The sequence below is a fragment of the Adiantum capillus-veneris genome, chromosome 3 (genome assembly GCF_014529385.1).
Source record: "Adiantum capillus-veneris isolate H3 chromosome 3, ASM1452938v2, whole genome shotgun sequence".
Lineage (NCBI taxonomy): Eukaryota > Viridiplantae > Streptophyta > Polypodiopsida > Polypodiales > Pteridaceae > Adiantum > Adiantum capillus-veneris.
The window spans coordinates 83,365,973-83,393,067 of record NC_140933.1 but is presented as its reverse complement, the minus strand read 5'-3'; the positions used below and the strand labels follow the sequence as shown (position 1 = coordinate 83,393,067).

General features: G+C 45.7%; 1 protein-coding gene across 2 annotated transcripts in view; it reads right to left on the bottom strand.

Moving 5' to 3' along the window:
- Positions 1-26,176, bottom strand: part of GLB1 (nitrogen regulatory P-II-like protein) — a 40,003-nt gene extending 13,827 nt beyond the window's left edge. The window contains exon 1 of one of the 2 annotated variants that reach the window (XM_086508820.1): positions 25,983-26,176. In XM_086508820.1, the coding sequence (XP_086364946.1) occupies positions 25,983-26,085 (103 nt within the window). In that variant the 5' untranslated portion in view covers positions 26,086-26,176. Of the gene's footprint in view, positions 1-25,936 lie in introns of both variants that reach the window. The other variant, XM_086508819.1, reaches the window with a different exon arrangement.
- Positions 26,177-27,095: the final 919 nt, after the last annotated feature.

Genomic DNA, 27,095 nt, shown 5'->3' with positions numbered 1-27,095 from the left:
AAAGGTAACCTGCAACGGGAATTAACACTTGAATACACACACGGCTCGGAAGCTAGAATGCCCCGAGCAGACGCCGACAACCTGTAGGCCCCAAAATTGGCTCCCCTTTCGGTATTTCTTTATTCTTTAGGAGGGTAAATTGCAAAGTAGAGTCCTGGGAATCCTTTACATGTATCCCGCTAGATACTACCTGATTTGGCCAAATTTCGGCAGCATAGAATCCTCAAAACTTGCGCGAAACCAATTCTCCTCTTGGAACTCACTTCCACTGACATAAACCCTCTGATTCCTGCCAAAAAAACAGTAAATTCAGCATGCTGTATTTACTAGTTTTGGCCCTGTTTTCACCCCCAAACAGCCCCCTAACTGTCCTTTGCCAGTGGGACACTATTCCCAATGGTTCTGGCGTCCGTATGGCTGAAAAACAGTCAATTTTCTACGCATACACAGCGCTGAATTTGCACCTGTACAGTGAGGTTATGACCCTCACCGGTGCCTGCTTTGGAGTAGCAGCTAGCTACCCCTGTTCCTGCTCAAGGAGGCTCTTGCCTCAGCACAAAAGCATGAACCCACACAGCTATACATCAGTCAAATGAAGAGCCCTCTTGTGGGGCATCACATAACTGCACGTAGGGGGGAGAGAGAGCAGTGTGTAGTGTGCAAAGCATCACTCCTAGCACCACACTGTACATGGGAGGGAAAGAAAGCACTCCAAAGCTCATAACCTGTGACAGGTTCTCAATGAAGCATTCCCCCAGCATAAATCGAGCGCCCCCTCTTCTGCCCTTGACCTGTAATGCAAAAGGGGAAGATTTTCATGGCTGCCAAAACCTGCGTATCGCTGAAAACGCAGCAAAATAGCCTTATAAACACGCATCTATGCCTTCCAATGCTGAAAATGAGCTCCTTGGTCCTAGATCAAGTCATGGGAAGCTCAAAAATGGAGAGAAATGATTGAAAATCACAGTTATCAGCCTCCAAAACTGCTCCAAAAAGTTAGTTACGAGTTCTCTCCCAGACTTGGTAAATTGACCAAAAAGTGTCACTTGGCACTCATACATGCAATTTCCCCGCATTGGGCTTCCTGCTTAAAATCTCTCAACTGGTGCATCAGTTGACTTTGTAGCAGAGTAATAAAATGTTCTCCTGGTCATATCGAAGGTAATGACACGAACACATTTCACGGCCCAAAATAGCAGTTCCCTAATTTTTAGGAGATGCTTCCGTTGGGCTCCCACTGGTCTTCTGACCATGTATCCTCATTGGGACCGCATCCAAAAGTGCAATGTGGCCCAACTATCGGATACTTTCTGTTGGTGATCCCACCTTGACTTTATGCCTTTATTGAGTTCACTTCCTAGTATCCACCAACTTGCTAAGTGCGACGGGGGGGACCTACATGATATTGCACTGAGCCAAGACATCCTCTTCCTATACGAGTTCCAGTGCTGACCAACTTCCCGTCTACGGATGAAACTACCGTTCACATTGGCAATACAATGTCCGACCATTTGCAACTTCAAAAAGAGGGTCTCAAAAATTAAACAAAAATCATTGGAAAGAAACCAACAACTAAGGTTAGCAGTTGCCACGTCCTCGTGACATATCCGCCTCTTGAAATTGCAAACGTCCTCGATTGCATACCATAAATACATGCCACTATGAGCTTGTGTTGGAAGCACCCTTTTATCATCGCATGTATCCGCAAGAAAGACTGTCAAAACATATGTACAAATGACTTAATGAGACCTTCATACTTTTGTCGAACTATACATTGTTGTTCCACTGAATCCATGAGTACATTTGATGTGCTAGCTCTATCATTACCCCTCCTTTGCACACGTTGGGTTGGGGCATAAGTAGGTTGTAACACAAAGGCTTCAAGGTAAAGCTGTAATACATTTGGTGACTCTGACAGTTCATGCTCTTCCATCCACTTTGCATGTCACTTGACACATCCCAACCCTATGTGTCCGTGGACAAGCTACACCACAGCAGGGTTCAGTCAGTCAAGTCAGTTTAGATTAGTAGTGATCTGGCACTTTTGTGAGTTTATTTGTAGACCGTGCATGCCCAGTCACTTAGCATAGATGCATATCCTCCGGTTGCACACAGCATGATCATCGGAATTCCCATCAGAATCCATTAGCATCAGTTAGGGGAATTTTTCATTGCATTTAGCCTATTTCCCTATTTTTGGTATTTTTCACTTATTATTTTTAAGTGACTTTCCAACAAAAGTAGGTAGGGCAATTTTGCTAAGTTAATATATAAGCAAACCCAAGTTAGCACTTTCTGGCAGAAGAGGCAGCAGGAGCTTCCCGCTCAACAGGCAACTTCTCAGCAGTACCCCTCCCTCAGAATTTAGCCTCGCCACCCCTCACCTTCCCTGGCGTTTTCTAGCATGGCTACATCGCCATAGATCCAGATCCCCCATCCCTTGCGGATCGCCCCCCAGCATCATTCAGCCCTGGTGTTTTTTCCATCAGCAACATCAGCTTTTTGACATCAGCCTATTAGCGTTTTTGTCCCCAACAGGCAAGCGTTTTTGGCAAGGATCAGAGGCAGCCAGCGTTAGTGCATTTTCAGCCCAACCGCGTCTAAATACACAGCGTTTTCAGCCTAGGACACAGAAGTAGATCAGCCCCAAGTTGGTTGCAGATGTTCCCCCATTTTCAGCCATAAAAACGCAGCCAAAACAGTCATTTTCAGCCACCGAAACAGTCCCGAAAAACAGCAATTAGAAGACCACAGATTTCAGCCACCAAGTCATCGTCGTCATCGGCATAGTCCAAGTTGCATCAGTCCATTGCATACGCATTGTACACCTTTGTGCAATCAAAGTAGACCACTCTCGCCGACGAGAGTGGGGCCTTCGGAGGAGGGTTTTACAACCTCTCGGGTGTCGTATCTCTTCTCTCTCCTTCTCTCAGTCTCATTCACTTGCGCGCACAATATCCACTCGCTTTGTTCGTGATCATAGCACTCTCTATAAGTCGGAAGGCTTTCTCCTTCCCTAAGAAGTAAAAGGAACCTTGAGCAATAAAGATCACTAATCTTGAGAAAATACAACATTCATTCCGCTGCACCTTACATTGGTATCAGAGCTTTGGAAGTGTTCTGCATTACTCAAGGAAAGAACCACAAGAAATTTCTTTTGCTTGTTGAGGTCGCATGAACCCAAGTCTACTTGGGCGTGGCGATTCCTAATCGTGTTTTGTTGAAGAGTGACAGGAATCCCAAGAAAGAAGGGCTTGTCCAGCCTCCCCTTGTGTCTCTTTTCACTCATTGAGAGCAGACCGTGCACTTAGCGGCCGGCCAATCGACGTGAGGTGGGAAAAAGCAACCTTGGTGTGAGCGCAAGGCCGCCAAGGGGTGCGCCCGCAGAAAAGGGTAGAACTCGGGTGAAGAGAAGATCCTTCTCCAACGCGGTTTGCAAGCGAAAGAAAACCTCAAGAACCCAAGACCCCCAAGAACCCAAGTTCCTCGTGAACTTCAGAACCCAAGACCCTCAAGAACCCAAGTTCCTCGTGAACTTAAGAACCCAGACCACAAGAACCCACGACTTCAGAATGGTCATCACTCGAAGCGGAATGGATACTTTGCTTGGAGGTGATGAGCATGAGAGAGACAAAGAAGAATTTTCCCCACCAAGAAGTTTTTCCGACCCTCCCCTTTCCATATCTACGTCAAGGATTGCACTAACTCCTATGGAGGCTTTGGAGCAATTGTTTCTGAAACAGAATTTAGAACGCGAAGCAAGAGATGCAGAAAGAATGGCAGAAATGAAACGCAGACACGCAGAAGACAAAGCAGAAAGAGAAGCCGAAAGAAAGGCAAGACAAGAACGGCGCGACCGACACATGCAAGAGTTCTTGCGACTCTTGTATCCCGTGCCGACACAGATGCAAGAGATTCAGGAGACGGAGACTCTCTCAGTCTCTTCTTCTCCAACGCATGATACACTGGATTTGCATGATTGTATGAAGCATGATAATGATTTGATTGACAATGACTTGCATGATGTTTTGATTGACAATGATAAGCACAATGATTTGCATGATGATAAGCATGATGATTTGGATGACAAAGATAAGCATGATGATTTGAATGATATTGCTAAGCATGATGATTTGGATGCCAATGACAAGCATGATGATTTGCATGATCAAGATGTGATTTCTCACAAGCATGATGAGTTGCATGAAGATGATGTGATTGTTCACAAGGATGATGTGTTAGTGAATGCTTTTTCTAGCGAAGCTAACCTCGTTGTAGATTCGATCAATCATGCAGAACCGATCTTGGCTTTAGAGTCAAGGTCCAAAGAACCCCCACAATACAATTCGATCAATCACGAAGAACCGATCTTGGCTTTCGAGTCGAGGTCCAAAGAACCCCCACATGACGATTCGATCATTCAAGAAGAAGCGATCTTGGCTCTCGAGCCTAGGTCCAAAGAACCCTCACAGGAAGTATTATGTGTTCGCATGATTGTTACGCACGCATTGTTCGAGTGTTTCATTCGTGAAGGTTTCCTGTATTCTGAAGCGATCTTGGCTCTCGAGCCTAGGTCCAAAGAACCCTCACAGGAAGTATTATGTGTTCGCATGATTGTTACGCACGCATTGTTCGAGTGTTTCATTCGTGAAGGTTTCCTGTATTTTAGTCAACATCGTTATGTGATCCCTTTTCCTAGGCATGACATATTGTATGTTGAGCACGTTTCTATCATGGATAAGCACGAATGTATGCGGATTGTTCATGAAAAGCTGAAAAGTTTGTATGTAAGGAAGTCACATTCCATGTCTATTCCTTGGCATGACACAGTTTCCGAAAGAGCACATGATAGTATGAGCACCAAGCATGGGCATTTCCATTGTGATTGGCCACAGTTGATTGATTTCGATCAAACAGAAAAGATTCGACCTCATTGTTTGCATGTGTTTGATGAACGGGTTGTCACTCCGTCGACATTGCATACATAGTCTTTAGAGACGACACGATTTTTTTCCTTCACTTTACATGGAATGGGTATGTTCATGGTTTTGTGTTGGAGATGGTTTCAGGTTTTTTCAACCATGGAGATTCTTGAAGACGAAAGAAGCAAGACTCTAGACGAAGTTGAAACATCAAAGGAGCCACAGAAAACTTTGAGTCGCTTTCAGCGCGGCCCAAAGAAGCAAGCGTTGCAGACCTTTATGAAGTTCAAGTACCGCTCGACCCACACAGCAGAGTGGGCCGGCGAAGAGTCCCTTCCAGGATTCCAACTGCTGTTGGCGATCTCCCTCGACGCCATACAGTTCGGTACCAGTACCTTACTTTGAACACATCCCAACCCTATGTGTCCGTGGACAATTCACCACAGCACGGTTCAATCAGTCAAGTCAGTTTAGATTAGTAGTGATTTGGCACTTTTGTGAGTCTATTCGTAGACCGTGCATGCCCAATCACTTAGCATAGATGCATATCCTCCGGTTGCACACAGCATGTTCATCGGAATTCCCATCAGAATCCATTAGCATCAGTTAGGGGAATTTTTCAGTGCATTTAGCCTATTTCCCTATTTTTGGTATTTTTCACTTATTATTTTTAAGTGACTTTCCAACAAAAGTAGGTAGGGCAATTTTGCTAAGTTAATATATAAGCAAACCCAAGTTAGCACTTTCTGGTAAAAGAGGCAGCAAGAGCTTCCCGCTCAACAGGCAACTTCTCAACAGTACCCCTCCCTCAGCATTTAGCCTCGCCACCCCTCACCTTCCCTATTTAGCCTCGCCACCCCTCACCTTCCCTGGCGTTTTCTAGCATGGCTACATCGCCATAGATCCAGATCCCCCATCCCTTGCAGGATCGCCGCCCAGCATCATTCAGCCCGCGTTTTTTCCATCAGCAACATCAGCGTTTTGACATCAGCCTATTAGCGTTTTTGTCCCCAACAGGCAAGCGTTTTTGGCAAGGATCAGAGGCAGCCAGCGTTAGTGCATTTTCAGCCCAACCGCGTCAGAATACACAGCGTTTTCAGCCTAGGACACAGAAGTAGATCAGCCCCAAGTTGGTTGCAGATGTTCCCCCATTTTCAGCCATAAACACGCAGCCAAAACAGTCATTTTCAGCCACCGAAACAGTCCCGAAAAACAGCAATTAGAAGACCACAGATTTCAGCCACCAAGTCGTCGTCGTCCTCGGCATAGTCCAAGTTGCATCAGTCCATTGCATACGCATTGTACACCTTTGTGCAATCAAAGTAGACCACTCTCGCCGACGAGAGTGGGGCCTTCGGAGGAGGGTTTTACAACCTCTCGGGTGTCGTATCTCTTCTCTCTCCTTCTCTCAGTCTCATTCACTTTCACGCACAATATCCACTCAATTTGTTCGTGATCATAGCACTCTCCATAAGTCGGAAGGCTCTCTCCTTCCCTAAGAACTAAAAGGAACCTTGAGCAATAAAGATCACTAATCTTGAGAAAATACAACATTCATTCCGCTGCACCTTACATTGCATCCATAGGTGGATAGTTCTTGAACTTCACCACATAGCATCTTGCAACCTGTCCCTTAACTTTTTACTTGTGCAAGAGGCTCTTGCCTCTGCAAACGAGCATAATTCCACAACACTGACGTACCACCAACGACCAAGCAAGCTCAAATTTCAAGATGACTTACCAATGCGTCATAGAATCCAAGCAATCGCCTAAGAGTATCGACAAGCAGCGTGGCACCAGGCAGACCCACATCACTCGCACACGAGATCTAGTGGCCAATCTACCACCATGAGACCTATCCCTATCTCATCTTGGTTCATACTTGCAAACCGTAAAACGCATCAGAAAATCAGTCCTAATTTGACCACTTTTTGGCAGGGCGGCGTACATGTGGAATTTCCTGTCTGTCTTGTGAAGAGAAACCCTCTTCCATAATGCCCTTCCCTTTGTCGGCCATAGTATAATCCCGCGTTCCTGTACTCTGTGTCTTTACCCAAAACAACCGAGGCTCATTCTTTGAGGAAAAAGTGATTGATGTCCAGCACGGAACCATGAAACCGGCTCGTGGGGCGGTAGGCGTTGGCTTTCACCCGAAATTCTTTACTTTAGACACACACACACACAGCACTTTGCAAAGGTAACCTGCAACGGGAATTAACACTTGAATACACACACGGCTCGGAAGCTAGAATGCCCCGAGCAGACGCCGACAACCTGTAGGCCCCAAAATTGGCGCCCCTTTCGGTATTTCTTTATTCTTTAGGAGGGTAAATTACAAAGTAGAGTCCTGGGAATCCTTTACCAGTATCCCGCTAGATACTACCTGATTTGGCCAAATTTCGGCAGCATAGCAACCCCAAAACTTGCGCGAAACCAATTCCCCTGCTGGAACTCACTTCCACTGGCATAAACCCTCTGATTCCTGCCCAAAAAACAGTAAATTCAGCATGCTGTATTTACTGGTTTTTGCCCTGTTTTCAGCCCCAAACAGTCCCCTAATTGTCCTCTGCCAATGGGCCACTATTCCCAATGGTTCTGGCGTCCGTATGGCTGAAAAACAGTCAATTTTCTGCGCATACACAGCGCTGAATTTGCACCTGTACGGTGAGGTTATGACCCTCACCGGTGCCTGCTTTGGAGTAGCAGCTAGCTACCCCTGTTCCGGCTCAAGGAGGCTCTTGCCTCAGCACAAAAGCATGAACCCACACAGCTGTACATCAGTCAAATGAAGAGCCCTCTTGTGGGGCATCACATAACTGCACGTAGGGGGGGGAGAGCAGTGTGTAGTGTGCCGGGCAGCACTCCTAGCACCACACAGTACATGGGAGGGAAAGAAAGCACTCCAAAGCTCTTAACCTGACAGGTTCTCAATGAAGCATCCCCCCAGCATAAATCGAGCGCCCCCTCTTCTACCCTTGACCTGTAATGCATCTGTGAACAAATAGATGCAAAAGGGGAAGATTTCCATGGCTGCCAAAACCTGCGTATCGTTGAAAACGCAACAAAACAGCCTTGTAAACACGCATCTAATGCCTTCCAATGCTGAAAATGAGCTCCTTGGTCCTAGATAAAGTCATGGGAAGCTCAAAAATGGAGAGAAATGTGTTATCAGCCTCCAAAACTGCTCCAAAAAGTCAGTTACGAGTTCTCTCCCAGACTTGGTAAATTGACAAAAAAGTGCCACTTGGCACTCATACATGCAATTTCCCCGCATTGGGCTTCCTGCTTAAAATCTCTCAACTGGTGCATCAGTTGACTTTGCAGCAGAGTAATAAAATATTCTCCTGGTCGTACCAAAGGTAATGAAGCGAACACATTTCACTGCCCAAAATAGCAGTTCCCTAATTTTTAGGAGATGCTTCCATTGGGCTCCCACTGGTCTTCTGACCATCTATCCTCATTGGGACCACTTCCAAAAGTGCAATGTGGCCTAACTATCAGATACTTTCTGTTGGTGATCCCACCTTGACTTTATGCCTTTATTGAGTTCACTTCCTAGTATCGACCAACTTGCTAAGTGCAACAGGGGGGACCTACATGATCTTGCACTAAGCCAAGACATCCTCTTACTATACGAGTTCCAATGCTGACCAACTTACCGTCTGCGGGTGAAACTACCGTTCACATTGGCCATACAATGTCCGATCATTTGCAACTTCAAAAAGAGGGTCTCAGAAATTAAACAAAAATCATTGGAAAGAAACCAACAACTAAGGTTTGCAATTGCCACGTCCTCGTGACAGGAATGCTTCGGAAAAAGAGAGACTCACGCCCTAGGTTGACAACAGAAGAGCGAGTTGAGTATCTCAAAGAGGGGCAGTGTTACGTCCCAGACATTGAGATGGGTGTCCACAGTATGTCCGGCCAGTGTGAACCTGGCCGATTAGTTATGAAGTGAAGTCCTATAAATAGGACTTGAGCCTCATTTGTGAGGCATCCTGTGTGATCACCACACTTGGATTCTTGGCCCTTGGCAGCTCTGCCCGCACACCCGTACTGGTGTGGGTCCGGTGGTATGGGACACCAGCCCTTGTGGCAAAGGCTAGCCCGCTTGGCCGTAGGCTCCCAGGCTAGGGGGTGAGCCCGTATTGGCTCTATGGCTGTGAGCTGAGCCTGATGTCCACCGCTCACTACCTGTGTCTAGTGTGAGTTTGTCTTGTGTCATGTCGTGTACAGGATGGATCTGGCGTGGGACTAACATTGGTATCAGTGACATCGTCTTGCATGTATACACGACATGGCGACGTACACAAAACCACTAGAACTCATGGGGCCGTGATGGCCCAGCCTGACAGGCCGTACATGGTGGTATGGGACGCTACTAACAAGAGAGGAGGGCAAGGGGGGGGCACATGCTAGCCAGTGGTGGGAATTTTGCGAGTTCTTTTCTTGTTGCTCGTGCATTCCCATGTGTGGAATGTTGATTGCTGGAGACAATCGCATGAATGCTTGGTGTGTCTTTTTAACCTCTCTGAGAGCTGTGTGCGCTTGGGGGTGTCCTCGTGAGCTGCCACTCCGAGGACATGGTAGCACCCTCCGTAGGTACATCACAGTGTGTGTTTTGTTCGTCTTGAAGTATGTTTTGTGAAGATGTATTTTCTCTTGGTTTTGTGCTTTGCGCATGGCAGTTTTGCTAGATGCTGCCATTTATGGTATTGTTGTACCACGTTTTGTATGAGTGGCAGTAGCAATCAATGCAGCAAGAGCTGAGACTGTTCAAAGCTTGTAGGCTTATTCCTGCCGCGCTATCCTGAGAAGATCGAGAGGGGGAATGGGGGAACACACCCGGCACACAAAAAGACTGCCTCTCTATAGCCCAAGGCGTACATAACACCCCAATCCACTAGAGTTCACCTTCAAAACTCTCGACACCCGCTGGCAGGCCACCGCCCGCACACAAACTGGCGCATAAACACGCACACACTCGGCTACCCACGCATCTCCCAGCTCGTTACGAGCCACACCACTGCCGCACACGAAACCATGCTCTCACTCTCATTCCGCACACAAAGAAGGGGCCCGGGGGGTACACACATCCGCACCGGCACCGCACACACAAGCATAAGAAGTAGAGAAGGGGGGGGCAAGGGAAACGACGCGAGAGAAACAACACAGAAGCTTCACCACTGCTCAAAAACACCATGTACAGCTTACTTACATCAAACGGCGCACCCACATGGTCAAAGGGCAAGAAAAAACACACACTTGGGGCTTTGCAAGCAGACACCTCCGCACAAAAAAGCCCTTAGGAAAAAAACACCTATACACCTTGGCTACCCTGCAAACGGCAAGCAAAGAACCCCTAAAAATGACTAAAAAATGACTTTTATAGGGGTGTACTCTTCAATTTGGGCAACTGGCCTCTAATTGGTCCACCTTGCACCCACATTTGGTAACTTTGAAGGGGGGGGGGGACCGCCTTGTTCTCTAGCTGCTCTCTACTCTTTGCACTTGAGGGGGGGGTGCTAGCTTGAGAGAGGGGTGTTCGCTAGTGCCCCTTGCACTTAGGATTTTTTATTTCATTTTTTTCCCTCTTTTTTTACCCTAGACTTCTACCTTTGATTGTCCGGACATGCTCTCCACTTGTCCACTTTGAGCCGCCCGCTCGTCCGGCTTGGTTTGGACCACCCATTTGACTGCCCTTGTCCACCCTCTTTGTCCGCGTGACCTTGGAGCTTCCCAGATTGCCCCATCTCAATTCTCTACCTTCTCTCTCACATGGGCTCCCGGATTTTCTCTCTCTCTCTCTCTCTCTCTCTCTCTCTCTCTCTCTCTCTCTCTCTCTCTCTCTCTCTCTCTCTCTCTCTCTCCTCTTCATGTGATGCCTCCCTTACCCCTAGGCCCCAAGCACTAGCGACCTCGCTAGTGGGGCTCGGGGTTTTGCCTTAACGTCAAAAACGGGGAGGCCCTTACAAACGCGGGAACAGCCGCCCACCGGGGCGCATGCCACGTCATCCACTGTGTTGACCACCGACGCCCACAGTCACCACGCCGCTAATGCCGGCCAAAATCGCCAATAGCGGCCGCTCAACGGCCACGCGCAGCGCCAACATCGCCACCACAACCCACCACCATAGCCGGGGTCTTGGAGAGCTCTCTCTCCTCAATGCACACAACAAAGGAGCCACGTCCCCGGATTTATACACCACCTTTGGTCTTCACGGTTCCGCATATGGGGTAATCCGCCCCCCACGTGGCGGTTGCTAGTGAATTGCCCCCCTAGGGTTGAAAAAACTTTCTGCACTATGCAAGGAAAAAACCTCCTTTTTCCCCTTTGCCTTCAGGGCTTTGCCCGTCTCTGCTCCTATACTCGATAATTGAGCCGCGACACTCGGCCAGATCTCCACCATGCCGGCCACGAGCCGTGCAAATCTCACCCCTTTTGACTCCTCCAAGCCCACAAACTAAGGCCGCCAAGATCAACAAAATGTATCAAGTACTTTCCCTCGGGCAATTGCTCTGAACTTTACCGGACCATAACTTGACAATCGGGCATCTAATTGACAAGCCGCTGATCCCTGTCAACTCCACACATCGCCCACTACCTTCTCGAACCTGGTCGAACCCAAAATGACGCCAGATGGATGATTTCCAATGCAGTTGCGGGCAGGCACATAATTGACCCCCGGAAAATCTTTTGATGGCCATAACTTGCAAACCAAAGCTCCGATTCGCAATTCGAAAAGATGGGCTCAAGCACTACGCGTCTATCACTCCAAACCTGCTCCAACAATCTATTCCCAGCTGCCCTGTCCGTCGGGGATCTGCAACACCTTCCAGCTTTGAACTTTAAAATCCTACACCCTGGGGATCCGTTTGACGAGCCGTCTGGACGGGCTTCTAGAGCATCTCTAACTCCACATTCTAGGGCCTCAAACCAGCATCCCAAGCACCTTGACCTGTCATCCCATCTAGACCATTTTGGAGCCTTTTTGGCCTAAAAAACCGCATCAAGCATACATTTCCCCTAGCACCTGCTTGCCCAGGTCTTCCACATTTGCTTATGCACTTTGTTCTGCATCTGCTAGCACCCATAGCTTGGCATAGAGCACTTCCCTGCACAAACCAACTTTGGCTGCACCAACGCGTAGGGCTGGCTGCACGCGGCTGCAGGGCTAATGTAAGGTGCAGTGGAAGTAAATGTTGACTTTGCTCCGAACTGTGCTCAAGGTTCCTTTTACTTAGGGAAGAGAGAGCCTTCCGTTCTTTAATGAGAGAGTGCAATGGACACAAACAAAGTGAATGGACATTATGAGTGAAGGTGCTGAGACTGAGAGAGAGAGAGAGAGAAGAGAATACGACACCAGGGAAGTTGTCAAAAACCCTCCTCCAAGGGCCCACTCTCTATGGCACGAGCGGTCTACTTATGATTGCACAAATCTCTACAGTGCTTGGACTTGCCGACGATGTCAACGACGATGAGGACGAGGACAAGACGGGCTGAAATCTGAAAATGCTAAGGGCTGAAATCTGCAAATCTTTATCTACTGAATTCTGACTCTATGTCAGTGACGATGTCGATGACGACGGTACGACGACGACGCGCTGAAAACGCAGATGCTGAAATCTGCATTTTTCGGGCTAAATCTGCAAACTTCGCGGGATCTAATCGTGCGGCGAGGATCTGCTGCGGGAAGGTGAGATCTGCGAGGTTCGGGGGTTCTCTTGCGGGTACTGACTGCTGAAAACTGAAAACGCTGATGCTAGGGCTTATTCCGTCGCGAAGATCTGCAAAAACGTTGAGGTTGATATACAAACCAAAAACGCTAGGACTGAAAACTGTCTTGCTGCTGCCGGTTGTCCTGCAAGTGCAAAACGTTGGTCTTCTTGATCTGTCTTGCTGCTGCCGAGGCTGATCTGCTGCGCAAAAACGCCAGGGCTGCCCGCGGATGAAAACGCCATGTCCTTGCAAATGCAAAAACGCTAGCTCTATGGGGGGTTCTACTGAGAAGGTGCCTCTTGAACCGAGTTCCTGCTGCCTCTTCTGCCAGAAAGTGCTAGCGCTAGGTTTACTTATATACAAACTTAGCATAATTGCCCTGCATACTTTCCAACAAAAGTCACTTAAAAATAATAAGTGAAAAATGTCAAAAATAGGGAAAATAGGTCTATGCACTGTAAAAATGCTACTGATGGGTTCTGACTGTAATCTGATGATCATGCTATGTGCAACCAGAGGATATGCATCTAATCTAAGTGTCTCGACATGCACGGTCTGCGAACAGACTCACAAAAGTGCCAGATCACTTCCTATTCTAGACTGACTTGACTGACCGAACCCTGGTCATGCTAGGGTTGGATGTGCCAAGTGACAGCTAAGGAAGCAGGTACTGCGTAGAGGCAATACCTTCGCGGCTCAAGGCAGAGGCAACAGGTACTGCGGAGAGGTAGCACGTTGGCGGCGCAGGGCAGCCGTAGCGGTTCAACGCTAGGACGGTGCCACAGCTCCGTGCGAGGCGGTGCTCACAGATCGATCTCCACGTCCAAAGTCAGTTACGCGTAGGCGAAGTCGGTTCTTACAGGCAGCGTGAGCACCAAGATTTTTTTTATTTTATTTTTTTTACCTAAGTGACCTTGTAACCGCCCAAGCAGTGACGACCTTTTTTGGCCAAGAAGGCCATACGAGAGTGGTGGAGAAAACGTGCAAAACTTTCACCATCAAATTGTCAACATCACATTAACTTTAATTTTTGATATTTCAAGGATTTGTGACCATCACATTAACTTTAATTTTTGTTTGCATTCTCAATTTTGTATGCAACATCAAACAACTTCACAAAAAGGACTTTGAAACTAACAATGGCAATACAATGAACTTTATAAAAACAAAAGATCCAAATCAAAGTTGAATGCAATAAGATAAACTTTAATTATACATTCATGTTGACTTTGGCCAAAAGAAAGTCGAATCAATCCTCTTAAGCACATAGGCCTTGGAGGACCAAAAGGCTAGAAAGATATATCAATTTATTTATTTATATGGAAAGAGAGAGAGAGAGAGAGAGAGAGAGAGAGAGAGAGAGTATGTGTGTGTGTGTGTGTGTGTGTTTTCCTAAGGTAGCTTTCATATCCCAATGCTACCTAGTGAAGCGCTTCTTTGTTTGTTGTCATTTTCCCAAGCATGCTACCTCGCTTAAACTACATTGCCAAAATTTGCTAAGTTAGCTCAAGAGGACATAGTTTTGTAGAAATGAATTGAAAACAAAGGGAGTTGGGATCTGACCAACTTACAGATTTTGTCCGAGGGGCCTAAACTCTAAAAGATGAAGCAGAACCTCAATTTGCGTAAAGAATGCTAACATGGAAACCCAACCCACGAATTGCAAAAGTTGCAAAGAAGTCAATAATAAGTTATAAAGAAATCATTAGGGTATTTGGCTTTCTAAAGCAATCCTTAGTGAAGAAGGGAGTTAGGTATTTATATTGTGTGATTAAGTATTATTGAATGAGTGAATTTTTTATTGAAATTTTCTTTGATATTTTAGTTTGTTAAAAAATCCTTTCATTTAAGAGCCTCATGTATTGGCTAATCGAAATCTTCTTTGATATTTAAGTTTATAAAAGAGACTTTCGTTAAGCTGTTTTAGAATGCTAAAACAAGCACCAGGAAATTTCAATGGACACTCTAATTTGAGGATAGTCATTCCAATAGCATGGCAAAATCTCCCATTGCCATTCCATTGTTCATGTTTTACATTGAATGAGGGCCTTGGCTCGTGGGGAAGCGTACTTTTTGAATAGTCTCAACTTAATTTTTAAGGATCACCTTTATAAGATGTAGCTAATTTTAATAGTTGATTGCAAATCATTTCAAACAAAACTCACACCATTTAATTTTAATAGTTGATTGTTCACATCATAGGTTGCTTAATAAACTATGAAGAATATTTACTTAAATTGCTAGTATTTAATTGTTCACCTCTCTCTCTCTCTCTCTCTCTCTCTCTCTCTCTCTCTCTCTCCCCATTAACATGTCAAATGTCATCTAATAATCGCTCAATTTATTACAGCAAAAAATGTTGCCTTCTTGAGGCCATCGTGAAGTCTTCACCTTGTTTTAAGAGGTGAACTTGGTCCCTTATTAAAAAGGGGGTTCACACACTTAAAAAAGGCCAGCACAACCCACATTTCAACGATTCCTGCGAACCTTGAGCGCTCTTCTGAACCACCCCACTCCTCCCTTGCTGCTCTTCGCTTCCTTCTCCGCCTGCTCCACCTGCACCCTCTGTTTCATCGTGCCGACGAGCACAAACTTGACATTCCTTTGTCACCGCGTGTCCTCTCTCGTGTGTCGAACCCCCTCTTTCTCTTCCTCTCACCCCCTCCTACATACTCCTGCATACTTTCTTTACCTTAGTGCCATGGGGTCACACGACACTTCTCCGCACGAGAATGGCGCCGCTAGCATGCATCAACCCATGGAGGAGACGCCTCTTTCTCCTCCCAATTCCACACACACGCACGGGCTTCGTCTCAAGAGTCTTTCCCCCATCTTCTACCTCCGATGCATCTCTCGTCGCTATACTGCAGCAGCAATTAGCAGAGATGCAGAGGCAACTTGTCGAATTGCGTGCAACGCAGGTCCAGTTTTCGCCCGCGGCCATGAGCACCTTGCCTCTTCAATTCCATCCCCACCCCTCCAAAGAGGAAAGAAGGAATGTGAAGAGACCGCTATTGACTCATGACTGGCGAAATGGACGGCCTACTTTGATTTGTATCGTTTCACTGATGCCCAATGCATCAATCAAATACAAATCATGTTTCAAGGCAAGGCTTACGCGTGGTGGACCGGGTTACGACGACTTGGGTAGACTTCACTCTTCTTCTTCGGAAATGTCCTTCGGAGATGTTCCATGAAACACTTTCAACCAAGAAACATGGAAAACGTTGTGCATTGACCATGAGTTAAGCAATTGCAATTTCATCGAAACCTCGTTGATCTTTATAATGATAGGAGATAGACCATACGTTCTGAAAGACAACTTAAGACACTTCTTTCCAACTTGCTTAAGACGTTGCTTCATGATTCTTAAATAAACCCAATCCCCTTCCTTGATAGAAACATCCTGATGATGCTTGTTAGCCTGTCGTGAGTAAGACTCATGAGCCTTGCTTAGCCGAAGCTTCACACTCTCAGAAATCTCATTCAACGACTGACTTTCAGCATTGGCATCAAGCATTTGACTGACCGAGCGAGTCAAAAGTGACTGGAACGGGTGGCCAAAAACTGCCTCATACGGAGTTCAACCAATAACAGAGGAAAAAAAGTCATCCAAAATAGCCTGAACCAATGGGAGATAGAGCTCCCAATGGGACTGCTGATCATGCACATAGGACTTGAAAACATCAAAAGCCAACTGATTTTAAATCTCCGTCTGACCATTGAAATGTGGATAAAAAGCCGATGATAAATTCAACTTAGTGCCAAAATTTTCAAAGAGTATGCGCCAAAAATTGGACGTGAACTTAATATCCCTATCTGAAACAATCAACTTCGGCAAACCACAGAGAGGGTACCAATGCTTTATGAACAACCGTGCTACATCTTGTGCAGTGACTGTGACCTTACAAGGAATCAACATGCAAAACTTGCTGAAACGATCAACAATTGTCAAACATTGAGTATTCCTTGAATGCAAACTAGGTGAAAGGTTAGTCACAAAATCCATGGAAATATCCTGAAAAAGTCCATCGGGAATAGACAGCAGAAGCATGAGGCTTTGCTGCTTACCCCGAGGGGCTTTTACCTTTTGACAAATAGTGCACTGTGTGACATAACGAAACACATCCTTTGGCATTTTAGGCCAATAAAAGCATCTTTCTATTTTTTCCAAAGTGGTGTTCATTCCCCTGTGCCCACCCATGAGAGTCATGTGCATCATGCAATATGGTTATCCAGTGAGAGGACAACACACATAGATGGTCACAAAAATAAAACAAACCTTCACGAATGAGATAGTTGCTAGGCCCTTGGGAAGCAAGAGCCTACAACCATTGCTTAACAAACTCGGAATCGGCATACTTGTTCTTCATGCTATCGAAAGACACACCCTGAAGAGAAACTGTGGATCTTGACTCAAGAGCCAGGATTTGTCCTTTGTGACTTAACGCATCTGCAACAGGGTTATCTTTTCTAGGCACATACTCAATCAAACCGCCAAATTGCTCAAAAAAATATGACCACCGTGCTTGGCGATCACTCCAATGTGCACTAAGCATAGACTGGAGCCACTTGAGGGCTTGGTGATCTATGCGAACTGTGAACTCTCTACCATACAAAAAATGCTTCCAATGCTTAAGAGAGTGAATGGCAGACAGAAATTCTTTGTCATAAACTGAATCGTTCTTTTATGCACTATTTAGCTTCTGACTAAGGAATGCAGCTGGACAGCCATGTTGCTGAAGCACAGCGCCTATGGAGACATTGCTCGCATCCGTTTATACCTCAAAGGGGTCATCCCAAGAGGCAAGGATAAGACACGGAGCTTCTGTCACCGCAACCTTGAGAGCTGTGAAAGCCTCAATGGCTGCCTTGGGCAAATCCACACGCTGTCGGCGAGTCTTTACTCCTTTCAAAACATTTGTCATGGGTGCGGCAATGCGTGCAAAATTCTCTATGTGCGAACTATATGCTTGACCTAAACCAAGAAAAGAACACACATCATATGCAGTTTTGGGCAAATCCCAATTACGTACTTGTTCCACCTTCTCAGTGCACATATGTTCATAAAGTCGTTAAGCAAAATACTGTCAGCTTGTCAGTACCCTAAAATCTCAAAGAAAAATTGGTAACTTTATTCAATGTAGGCAATCTGTGACAAAGGAAAGGAGTGGCTCCCCTCTTGTGCAGTCCACACCGCACTAGATTCAACCTCGGTGACTTTTGGCATAGACACTGCTAATAGCCCAAAAGCTTTAAGGTACGGCTCTCTCAGAAGAGAATTTGCGAGATTCTCCTCCTCCATCCACTTTGCATCAAGCGCCAAAAAGTACCCTTGACCAAATTATCCGGTGGACCTAGCTTACCTTTCTCTTCTTTTCTTGTGCCCTTTGACCTGTTGGTAGCCATACTGTCAAATCTTGGTTTGCCAAAACCGCTAAATCTGGTCTCTCAAAGTAATCTTTCAAAACGAGGACACTGGCAAATAAGTATCCCAAAACCTCTGGCAGTAGTATCCAATGTGTCTTTCTTAGTCATCCTAAGATGATGCCAAGTTGTGATGATATCTTCTTCCTGTTCCTCTGATATCCAAGTTGACGTGAAATTCTCTTTAATTTTACCCACGTCATTGGTGCTCTCTCTGCATAACAAGAGAGTAGACCACCATGTCTATGCATTTTAATTCAAGTAAGATCCCACCCTTCGCACCTTGGAGTGTTCTGAGAGCCGACCTCCTGAGAAGGCGATGTCAAACTACTGTATAAACTCAAGGGCTTGATGGATGTCTTGGTAACCTGAAAACATGTCAAATCTGACGGCCTAATCCCCAGCCTTGGGCGTCGACAATGTGTTGAAGGCTCAATTGAGCACAAGTGCTTTGAGGAGCAGCCTTGGCTTGAGAGTCATAGTTACCCGGAAACAGGAAATCAGAACGCGGATCGGACACGGCAACACGCGTGAACTGCCTGCCATTCCCTGTTACAGATACTCATGCGTTAAACACGAAACGGAATGTTGGAATGGGAACGGGGAACGGAGACCTACAAATGGCCATTTTCTGTAACTATGTTGAGAGTAGGAGTCAAGAGAGGGTGTGGAGAGGTTTTGCAGTAGCAGAAGAGTGGAATTGCTTGGAGACTTTTTACGGCCTTGGGGAAGTGAGACGGCAACTTGCGAGGGCATCGAAATTCAATTGAACAAAGTTTTTGGAGCGGCTTGGGTGATTTTTTGAGGCCTATTGAAGTGCAAGAAGGAAGACGGTTGATCTCCAAATCTCGCACCTACAACATGGCATCCCCTTGCTCAACAACCAATGATTTGAACGACCAATACCAACAAACGGCTACGGATAGCAGATCAACCATCCAAGGACGGCAGTACTACCAGTACTCAATTAGCTACCTCGATACCCACGAGGTTCGAAATGCTTGTTATGAATGTGACACGACGCTTTGTTTGGCTCAGGAGTTTGAAGCCAAAGGCAAAAGCAGGAACTCACAGATAAAGGCAAGTTGGATAGAGATTATGGCATGGCACACGTGGCAGCGGCCACAATGGCCTCGACGTCAGATTTCTAGTCAAATGGAAGTTGTCGCCACTAGCTTCACCCAAAGAGAAGCTTGTGAGTGGCAGAGAGGGGCAAACAATGATCCGTATAATTAATTTGGACCCTGGTGTTGGAGTTCAAATTATCGGTGTTTGAACCTATGGGTCAGAGTTCAAGGCACACGCATCAGGCAGGGAACCAATCAAACGTGCCTAAAACACTATGGATGAGTGCACCAATCCATTTATGTTAATATGGATAAGATGTATTTCAAAGTTCATTATCTGGAAAGTATTTTTGGACGTGATGTGTTCACAATTCACAAATGGGGATTCTTGGACGTAGTTTGGTCTACAATTCAATTTTCTAAAAGGCAACCGATGCTCAAGATGGCAATCTTCTAAGGTACAAAGTTTAGAGTAGCAAATCCGAGGTGTATCCAGAGGAGTGTACAGCTATTGCGGTGTCCATGGTAGCTTCTTCATCGACTTGGTCTCACTATTGATGTTCACTATGAGCTGCAAAGAGGGTGTTGCAGTTTAGGCATCTCAAGTGAACTGCCCACTGTGATCCCATTATTAGTTTGGCTTTTAGGTATTTATTTTACTTATTTGTCAAAGTCTGGGTAGGGCAATTTACAGCAGCCCTCAGCCCCCATTGTATTCACATCAATTATTCATTGCCAAGGTTGGTTGGTTCAGGAGTCTCTCTCTCTCTCTCTCTCTCTCTCTCTCTCTCTCTCTCTCTCTCTCTCTCTCTCTCTCTCTCTCCGTGGACTTTGACACCTCAAAACGAGCACGCTTCTTGGATCTGCTTGCCACCTCAAAAGTCGACTTCCAGCCCAAATAACAGAGGAAATCCGCCAACTTCCTCTTCTTCCGAGAGTGCTTCAAGCCTTTCATTATTTGGTTCATCTTCTTTTCAAGATCCCTATCTAGCTCTTTTTGCGAGTACAGTCCCCATAAGTTGGTAGGACTTCTTCTTCTGTTACTTGTTCTTCTTAGGGTTTAGGCCCCTCGGCTGGCATCTGTATGTTGGCTCCATTCTTCAGGGCTTGGACATGTCAGCAGTTTGTGACATCTCCCCTTCTTGAAAGAGAGTAATCGTCCGCGATTACAACATATCCGCAAAACAACTCAAGTTAGCTCAAAAATTTTCGAGGGTCATTCCGAGGGACATTCCGAGTAGTAAAATTAGCCATCACACCCAGACTGCACTGATCTTCCACGAGTGTCTTGATGCACTAAAATTACATACCTAGGCAATCTCATCCAATTAGGAATATTTAGTGGTTGGCACATCACAGTGCAACACAAATGCTCACATATGCATGTTACAAGACATAAAAACATAAAGTCACCGATGAACACTCCTCCCGCATAACCTAACAAGGTCGGGGCCGAGAGATATTCAACGACTCCCTCAACACTCCTCCCGCATAACCTAAAAAATTACGGGCCGGGAGATATAGAGGCCTTTTACAACCAAACGCCCCCCAGACCGCAGCCTATGTCGTTTGGAGGTCTTGAGAGTAACCACTGCTCACACTTCTTAATACTCCTCCCGCATAACCATCCACGTCCGGGCCAGGAGTCACAACAACAATTATTTTACAAGCATACAACCAAACGCTCCCTAGGCATCGGCCTGCGTCGTTCGGAGGTTTTCTAGCATACAACGGAACGCTCCCCAGACATCGGCCTGCATCATTCCGAGGTTTTCAAACATACAATGAAACGCTCCCCAGGCATCGGCCTGCGTCGTTCCGAGGTTCAAACAATACCAAAACAGTATTGCTCACTTCTCCACTCAAGAGTAAAATCACCAATCAATGAAACCAGTATTAAAACCAGAGTCAAACATTTCAAATCAACACTAAAGCAGGTTCAAAACAAATACCATCCATTTCAAACAAATTCCAACAGGATCACCAAACAAGTTCTCTAACAGATTTCAAACTTAAAAAGCAATCTCGACATAAGTCGAGCTCGAAAAGTCGACTTACTTTCCATCCTTAAACCTGCACCAAAAATTAGGGTTAGGTTCATTCCATAAGATCGTAGCCGACCGCAACATTGAACATGGTCCGTCAGCTCTTGGACAGACATTGTTCCTTTGGTGGCGGTGGTAGTCCGAAGACATGGCAATTACATTGGACCTTCAAGGTTATACGAGACACCTACGGAGAGATGTCGAGAAATTTCAAGTTATAATCTGCTAGGGTTTCCATGGCAAGCATTTTAAGATACCCCACTCTGCCAAAAGTTGTCACATGACACATCTAACCCTATGTGCACGTGGGCAAGATACAGCATGACCAGGGTTCAGTTCAGTCAAGTCAATCTAGAATAGGAAGTGATCTGGCACTTTTGTGAATCTATTCGCAAACCGTGCATGTCCAGACACTTAGATTAGATGCATATCCTCTGGTTGCACACAAAATGACCATCAGATTCCAATCAAATCCCATCAGTAGCATTTTTACAGTGCATAGACCTATTTTCTCTATTTTTAACATTTTTCACTTATTTATTTTAAGTGACTTTTGTTGGACAGTAGGTAGGGCAAATTTACTAAGTTTGTATATATAGAAACCTAGCGCTAGCACTTTCTGGCAAAAGAGGTAGCAGGAGCACCTGGCTCAACAGGCAACTTCTTAGCAAGACCCCCAACAGCATGGCGTAGCGTTTTTGCAACAGCATCAAGCTAGCGTTTTTGCAAGACAGATCAGCCTTGGCGTTTTTGCATTGCAAAGCAGCTTCGGCAATAGCAGACACAGCAGAACCACTTCACGACAGCAGATCAGCCCTAGCATTAGTAGATTTCCTCCGACAGCAGAATTCAACCCTAGCGTTTTTGGAGCAGCAGGACATCCAGTGCTTTGCAGTTCCATCGCGACACAACCAGCCCATACACCAGCGTTTTCAGTTTTCAGCATAGACTCACCGCAGAAGAACCCCCAAACCTCGCAGATCTCACCTCCCCGCAGCAGATCCTCGCCGCACAGTCAGATCCCACCAAGTTTGCAGTTTCAGCCCGGAAAACGCAGATTTCAACATCTGCGTTTTCAGAGCGTCGTTGACGCATCGTCGCCATCGACATCGTCATCGACATAGAGTCAGAATTCATCAGATAAAGATTTGCAGATTTCAGCCCTCAGCATTCTCAAATTTCAGCCCATCTCATCGTCGTCGACATCGTCGGCAAGTCCAAGCATTGTAGAGATTTATGCAATCAATAGTAGACCGCTCTCGCCATAGAGAGTGGGGCCTTCGGAGGAGGGTTTGACAACATTTTGGTGTCGTATTCTTCTCTCTATCTCTCAGTCTCAGCACCTTCATTCACAGTGTTTATCCACTTTGTTGTGATCACTTGCACTCTCATTAAAGAACGGAAGGCTCTCCCTTCCCTAAGTAAAAGGAACCTTGAGCACAATTCGGAGCACTCATCTTGAGCAAAGTTCAACTTTCACTTCCGCTGCACCTTATAGAAGTTGCACTCCGAAGGAAAATGTCAGAAACCATATAACTTCGGGCAAAAATTTTCTTGAAAGCTTGCCAAGTCCTTGGAGTGTGAGGCTTGGTAGCTATAGACATCAACATCTGCATCGCACTGCTTTTGAGAAAAACAGTGACTCGAAACAAATCTTGGATCCTTCTCGTGCAAGTGATCTTTTTGGCTTATGCCCTGTAAGACATGAGCGGTGAAGACGGGAACGAGCTCGATGCCCGATGTATGAAGGGTGGGAGTGGCTAGTAAGTCCGGGGTCGAGACCCAAAGATATAAGTCAAGTAAAATTCCAATAGCTCTATTCGCTCTTTTGTAGGATGGGTATGCTTTCAGAAAAGCACACGCTTGATGCTCTGATACCACTGTCACAAGACGGGCACCACGTGCCAATAAAAAGAACAGACTGAACAGACTTTTAGCACTTCAATAACAACTGAACAAAGAGAGAGAGAGAGAGAGAGAGAGAGAGAGAGAGAGACGACACGCGACACAGAGTGGCGGAATTCCACCCCAGAGAGTATTGGCCCCAAACCTTGGCGCCCCTTTCGGTATTTCTTTATATTGCATCATCAAAGTACAAGCCGGTACTCCAGACTCTGCACCTTCTCCGGGAAGCATGCCAGAGAATGAGCCCTAGCCTCATATTTAGAGGCCCTTGGCCATTAAAAGCAGTTATAGTGAAAAACTTCAAACTCAAAAGCAACTGGTCCAAAAGCAATGCCCAAAAAGCTGCCAGCATAAATCACGGAATTACGTATAACTGCCACTCAACCATCAACACAAAACGCGGAAATCCGTACAACCTGCCATGTCAACACTATCAGCGTAATTTCTAGAAATCTGCCACGTCATCAGTTCCATGTTGTGTGTGTGTGTGTGAAGGTCCAGCTTTATTCTAATCCTTTGTGTCACTTGGGGCCCCATCGGACGGGGTCCCCATAAGTTGGTAGGACTTCTTCTTCTATTACTTGTTCTTCTTAGGGTTTAAGCCCCTCGGCCGGCATCTGTAAGTTGGCTCCATTCTTCGGGGCTTTGACATGTCAGCAGTTTGTGACAAGCAGAGTCTATGGTCTCACGCCATCTCGAGTGAATCTCATCAATCAAGTAATCCTTCAAGTGCTTTGCAAAATTCGAGTCGCTCGAGTACTTGGTCAATCTTTTCACACGTGTGTCAACTTGCAGTTGACATTTGTACTCCGCTCTGGCAAACTTTCTCGCCGGAATTGTGTCCGTAGCTTGCATTTCAGGGTGCCCCCTCCCTCCCCCCCCCCCCCCCCACCTCTACCAAAAACCTAATTCTATAAAATTGTCGAAATCAAAATCTGCTTACGTCAATACGTAGTATTCGTCGAGACAAACTCCTCCTTCTTCATCTCCTCCTCCTCTTGCAAGTGGTCTTGGGTTCTTTATGGCTTATGCCCCTTACGTCAGAGCAATGAAGGCAGGAGTGCTCTCGATGTGCTATGAACTAAGGGTGGAGGAGTGGCTAGTAAGCGCGGGGCAGGTACACGAAGATTCTTTTATTTAAAAAAATATGTCTACTCGGGAAGGACAAGTATGCTTTCAAAAAAGTACACGCCTAAAGCTCTAATATGGACACTCCAAGCGAGAAATCAATAGCAACACACAAACAAAAACTGCAAAATCATTGAACTTGATGAGATAGAGAGCGAGAGAGAATCAACATGGCACGGCGGAGTTCCGCACCCAAATGCATTGGTCCCAAAGACTAGCACCCCTTCGGATATTTCTTTATTATTATGTTGTAACAGTACAACTCTCGAGGGTCCTCTACTCTCAGACTCTACGTCCCGATGCTCTGCAGAGTGAAGCCCTGGGATCCTTATTAACAATACAAAGGATGCCCAAAAGCAATTCTCTCAAAAGCAGTGAACCTTACAATGGCCACTAAAGAGGCCAGACAAAAGCTGACAAAATCGTACTTAGAAAGCTCATGCTAAAAGCGTTGGTATTGCATTCCATACAACTTGACAGGACAGCTTTTAGCGTAAGGCTTTTGGGAAGCACTGCTTTTAGCAGGCTATGCTTTTGGGGGCACCCTCTGTACTCTTTACAAATGTGGCCAAGGCTCTTCCTCCGACAGATTAGCTTGGGATCTATCCGAAAGAAGAGACCCTCGACTGTTGTACTTTGTGAACAATCAATCGAGAAAGAAATAACCAAAGAGGCGCCAGTCTTTGGGGCCTACAGCTATAGAAAGCAGAGGCTCTCAAGGACTCAATATAGGAACAAATGAGATCCCCCATCAAAAGATGAGGGGATATGCTCGTGGTGTATTATGTGTAAGGTAGGTAATTCTGAGCTATATGAGTTTTAAGGTCCATTAAAATGTCATACTATAAGAAAAATACCTATATCATATAACTTATTAGGACACTTGCACCATGTATAACATCTGAACTTTGTGTAGTAACTATTGCTTGTTACATAGTGCCACACAAACTTTTGCATGTGTGTTTTACACAAGTATAAACTTTTTTTGATGATCATGTACGTGCTGTACCATACATATTGAAAGGCAAACTATACGAAAAAATGTAAGATTGGTACGTACTCATGCAACCTTGGATCTAGCGTTGAAAACAAGGAACCATCTTCGAAAATAGGCCCCCACAATGCACAAGGCCACAAGGCTCGTATGGAGTACTCTCACCACCATATCTCACCCCTCAAACTCTTATCTGATAGAATCCCACCAAAGAATCTGTACATTGATCATCTTGCCCACCTTTGCTAGAAGGTAAACCAAATCTTGGTAGTTCTACTCTGCTGGGGTGCGTGCCGACAATCCCGCAAATGATTGAGGTCACCTAGAGCCAAGACAATATGTCCTTGCGTTGGCTCAGAACCACGCGACCTACATGGGAGTAGTGAATTCAAATGAACACTTGGCTGACCTTGATGGCTGACGACGGGAGTGTGACGGTGGGATCCAAGCTAGTTAGAAGTTGACAAGACGCTACAGGCCCGAGCTAGATGAGTCCCCCAAGGAGTATGGAACGTTTCTGGGCACGCCTCGTAGAGGCACTCATCGGGAATCCATACAGCCTTGTTGTGTGTGTGTATATGCATACATATTCAAGGATCCCTAAAGTCTTTATCATATGTTTCCTGGTCATCGTAATAAGTTATGTGTCTGTATTCTCGGGCATGGCCTTGATAAATGGATGCATTGTGAATATGCATGTAGAAGAGTATGTCAAAACACAGGAAAACCTTCTAAGGATGGCGTGGACTGATTGGCCTCACATCGGAAGCTTACTCTTCCTTTCAAGCGCTGAGGCGCCACCTTTTGCATAGATAGAGAGCAGGGCATAGCGAGAGGATTCCTTGACGTTGATTTGGGGGATCGCGTACAGAGCCATAGCTCGCGCACTTTGTTGGTGGAACTGACGCTGACAAGCTCCATCTTTTTCCAATGTAGCATGTAACAACGTTTATGGGTTGGCTGGTTACCTTTCAGCCATTCCTAAAGCTTAATGTGTCCACATGTAACCAATAAGAAATGGACACGTATCATAATGAAGTTATACCAAGGCTCCTACATTCTGATTCTGATCGCTACCGAATACGCCATGTCCCATGACCACCCTACGTTTGATATGGTGTGTGGACCAGTAAATCATGCATCATTCAGCCTAGACTCAAAGCATTTTTGTTGTTCATGTGCAATAGGGTGCGGTGGCTTTCAAGTTGAGTTGCGAGAATGATGTACCATAAAGGCAAAATTAAAGCTGCGTTCAACTAAGATGAGATTCAACCTCATAATCTTACAATGTGAAGCTTCTGAACGAGATGTTTGTGCATGTGACTCATTAATCAACGCTTGACTTCATGCGTAAATAGCTCCAAATTTCAGCCACATGTTATTTTGACAGGTTTACGAATATGCACTAGTTCGAAAGTAGCGTGAGGATTTGCAGGCTTACAAGTTTGGATGTTTGAAGGTCAGTGTGAGGGTTTGGAGGTTTGGAGGTCAGCCACAATACACTCGAAAGGCCTCCATGTGCACGGCCCTGTATTCCTCATCTTTGGCACCCATGACCTTGGCCCTTACTATGGTCTCATGTAGTCCGCTTCTCCTCCAACTCCTCATGTGTCTTCTTTGTTGTACCCTATGCTTGATGGTACGCACTGCCTTGTCCCTTGGTTGTTATATGTGCATGTATGGTGAGATGTGTTCTTAAGATGATGAGTTCAGGCATTATCCAATTTGACTAAGTGCATACCTACACTCAAAAGTCCGCTCTCTATTGTTGAGAACATGGTAACAACATATGTGATGATAGGTTCACTTTGTGCATATGCACATAGATAACGAAATTCTTCATTTGAAGTGCAAATGCAAAACATTTAGGTACAATTGTTGTCATGT